The following is a 2,971-nucleotide window of genomic DNA, read 5'->3' on the forward strand; positions in this document are numbered from 1 at the left end:
CCTCTTAAAGTTTGCCACGTCATTTGATGATGATAGAATGAGTGGCTTCAAATCAGATGGTCCTCTCATCAACCAATTTGAGGCACAAATCGAAGCTCTTTTACAATAATAATAAACTAATGATAACTGAATTTCTATAGTATTCTTAAAAAGATTAACGTATCGATATTTTTATTTTTTAATTAATATATATGTTATTTTTAAATTATATTATTTGTAGTGGTAAATTTATTTTTAATTTAATTCACTAAAATTTAATAATTTAGTTTCGTAAACTTTTTTATTTAGTTAAAATTAAAATTATTATTAATTTAAAATTTAGAACTTATTAACTTCCTTTTGTGAAATTGTTCCATTAAAATAAATAGCTGTTGTTAAAAAACAATTCCATTGTATATGTTTCGATGTCTTTCAGTGTCATCGCAACGACATTTTCAAGTTCATCGTCGATTCTTAATAATATAATTAGATGATGCAGAACATAGGAGTGGCCATGAACAACCAAAAACTATGTAGAGGAAAAGAGATAAAAAAAAGTTGATTATTATTTTTATATAATTTAATAAATAAATAAATAAATATTAATTATTTTAAAATAGAAATATAATTTTAAAATTGAATAATATTAAATTTAAAATTTTATCAAACTTATTTATATAGATATCATCTCGTCAGTCTATTTATGATTTAATCTAATAATGCCATGTTAATTTTGAATTGTAACATATAATTCATTATATTAACTTTATTATTAGATTATAAAGAGAAAGAAAAAGAACCTAAAGAACACATACTACACTTCATACATAAAAAACACCGAAATTTTTAGGCAGAAAAAGCAGCCGCAGTAGCAGCACTTATCTCCGCAGAGTCTCTCTCTCACAGCAACTTCAGTTTCACTAATCCAATGGGAGAGGTTTTCTTTCTTCTTTTTCTTCTTCATCATGTCAAATTATTATAATTTTTATTTATATTGTTTGGTGTAATATGTTTCTGATTTATTTTTGGTTGTGAATTTAGGAAGAAAAGAAACCAGAGGAAAACAAAGTGGAAGAGAAAAAACCGGAGGAAGAACCGAAGAAAGAAGAAGAGAAGAAAGAAACGCAAGAAGGAGATGGAAAACCAACAGCCGAAGAGAAAAAACCGGAGGAATCTACGAATGAAACTGCACCACCGCCAGAAATTGTGCTTAAAGTATTCATGCATTGTGAAGGTTGTGCTCGCAAGGTTCGTCGTTCACTCAAAGGATTTTCAGGTCAGTACTGTCATTTTCTGTTTTTTACTCTTTTTTTTCTTTCTGAATAATAATTAATTAATTAATCGTTTGTGATTTGTGAATTTCAGGAGTTGAAGATGTTGTAACTGATTGCAAATCTCACAAGGTTGTTGTTAAAGGAGAAAAAGCGGATCCGTTGAAGGTTCTAGAAAGAGTACAGAGGAAGAGTCATAGACAAGTTGAACTTCTTTCCCCGATCCCAAAACCACCGACCGAAGATGAGAAAAAATCTGAAGAGAATGAGAAACCTAAGCCAGAGGAAGAGAAAAAAGAAGAGGTTTCCTTACATTTCATTTCAAATCTTAAGTTCTCTATTTTTTTCCCCCTTTTCATTTTTCTTTCAAACTGTCATTTATAGTTTTTAATTTTGTTGTTTGGTGCAGCCTCAGATTACTACTGTGATTCTGAAAGTTCACATGCATTGTGAAGCTTGTTCGCAGGAAATTAAGAAACGCATTGAAAGAATCAAAGGTGTGTAAGTTTGTTCTCTCTTTCAATTTCAATTCAGATTTGCACTTTCAGGCCCCATCCTTTCAGAAATTTGTCAGTTTTATTCTTAGTTTCAATTCATTTTATTAAAAATTAAATTACATGTCAAAATCGGTTTTGCACATTGATTCTCTTATAAAAACATAATAAAATATATTATAGTAATATGATTCTAGTGAAAGTGGTCCTGCAACGTGTTACTTTGAATTGATCTCAATTTAAAATTACATTTAAAAGCGATTCATGTGGAATATTATTATTTTTTATTATGTAGGAGTTGAATCAGCTGAACCAGATCTGAAGAACTCACTTGTGACAGTGAAGGGAGTACTTGAAACTGAGAAGTTAGTGGAATATGTGTACAAGAGAACTGGGAAACAAGCAGTGATAGTGAAACAAGAACCAGAGAAAAAAGAGGAAGCAAAAGAAACCAAAGAGGAAGAGAAAAAAACCGAGGAAAATGAGAAAGATCAGAAAAAGAGTGGTGAAGGAGAGGAAAAGAAAGAAGCTGTAGAAGGAGATGGTGAAAAATCAGGTGGTGATGGAGGTGGTGCAGAGGAAACTAAAGTTGTGGAAATGAAGAAAAATGAATACTATTACAAGTATGGAACGGAGGTTTTTGCATATCCTGATCCAGCATACCCTCTTCAAGCTTATCCTCCTCAGATTTTCAGTGATGAGAACCCAAATGCTTGCTCTGTTATGTAAAAAATGGAAATGTTAAGGGTAATATTGGAATTTTAAGAAGAAGATTTGTATGTGAAATTTGGGTGATGGCCATATCCTGGGTTAGATGTCCCCTCTGTACTTTTCCTGCAGTAGAAAAGTGTAATCTACAGATGAGCTGTAGAGTTTTGCAACGCTCTGTACCTTTTTTTTTTCTATAAGAAAATTAATTGTTATATATGAAAAATATTAATAAGTAATTTGAAGTTTTTATTTTCCTTGGGTTATAAATGCAATTTCAATTTAATATCTGTTTCGGTTTCAATGTTTCTTGAACTTGTTTATGCTGAGAAAAAATAGATTTTATATAATGAACTATTTTGTATATTTTTATTATTTTAAAAATGTATTTTTATTTTTATTTTTATTTTTTTTATGATAATGTTTAACTTAAAAATTTCTCATGATAAACTAAACAGTTAAGTGTTTTTACAAAATGATTGAGTTGTTTTATTTTTTAGAAAGTCACTAACACTATGC

General features: G+C 29.6%; 1 protein-coding gene across 1 annotated transcript; it reads left to right on the top strand.

Moving 5' to 3' along the window:
- Positions 1-684: 684 nt before the first annotated feature.
- On the top strand, positions 685-2,704 carry LOC101506766 (heavy metal-associated isoprenylated plant protein 7). Its single transcript, XM_004503681.4, has 5 exons — positions 685-916; positions 1,021-1,255; positions 1,345-1,553; positions 1,660-1,747; positions 2,040-2,704. The coding sequence occupies exons 1-5, from the start codon at positions 908-910 to the stop codon at positions 2,471-2,473; spliced, it is 975 nt and encodes a 324-aa protein (XP_004503738.1). The 5' UTR covers positions 685-907; the 3' UTR covers positions 2,474-2,704.
- Positions 2,705-2,971: the final 267 nt, after the last annotated feature.

This window comes from Cicer arietinum, chromosome 6 (genome assembly GCF_000331145.2).
Source record: "Cicer arietinum cultivar CDC Frontier isolate Library 1 chromosome 6, Cicar.CDCFrontier_v2.0, whole genome shotgun sequence".
Lineage (NCBI taxonomy): Eukaryota > Viridiplantae > Streptophyta > Magnoliopsida > Fabales > Fabaceae > Cicer > Cicer arietinum.

Bases quoted from the DNA above. Each gene is read 5' to 3' on its own strand.
- LOC101506766 (XM_004503681.4), top strand. The intron at 1,554-1,659 runs GTTTCCTTACAT...TGTTTGGTGCAG, and splicing joins AGGAAGAGAAAAAAGAAGAG to CCTCAGATTACTACTGTGAT. The intron at 1,748-2,039 runs GTGTGTAAGTTT...TTTATTATGTAG, and splicing joins ACGCATTGAAAGAATCAAAG to GAGTTGAATCAGCTGAACCA.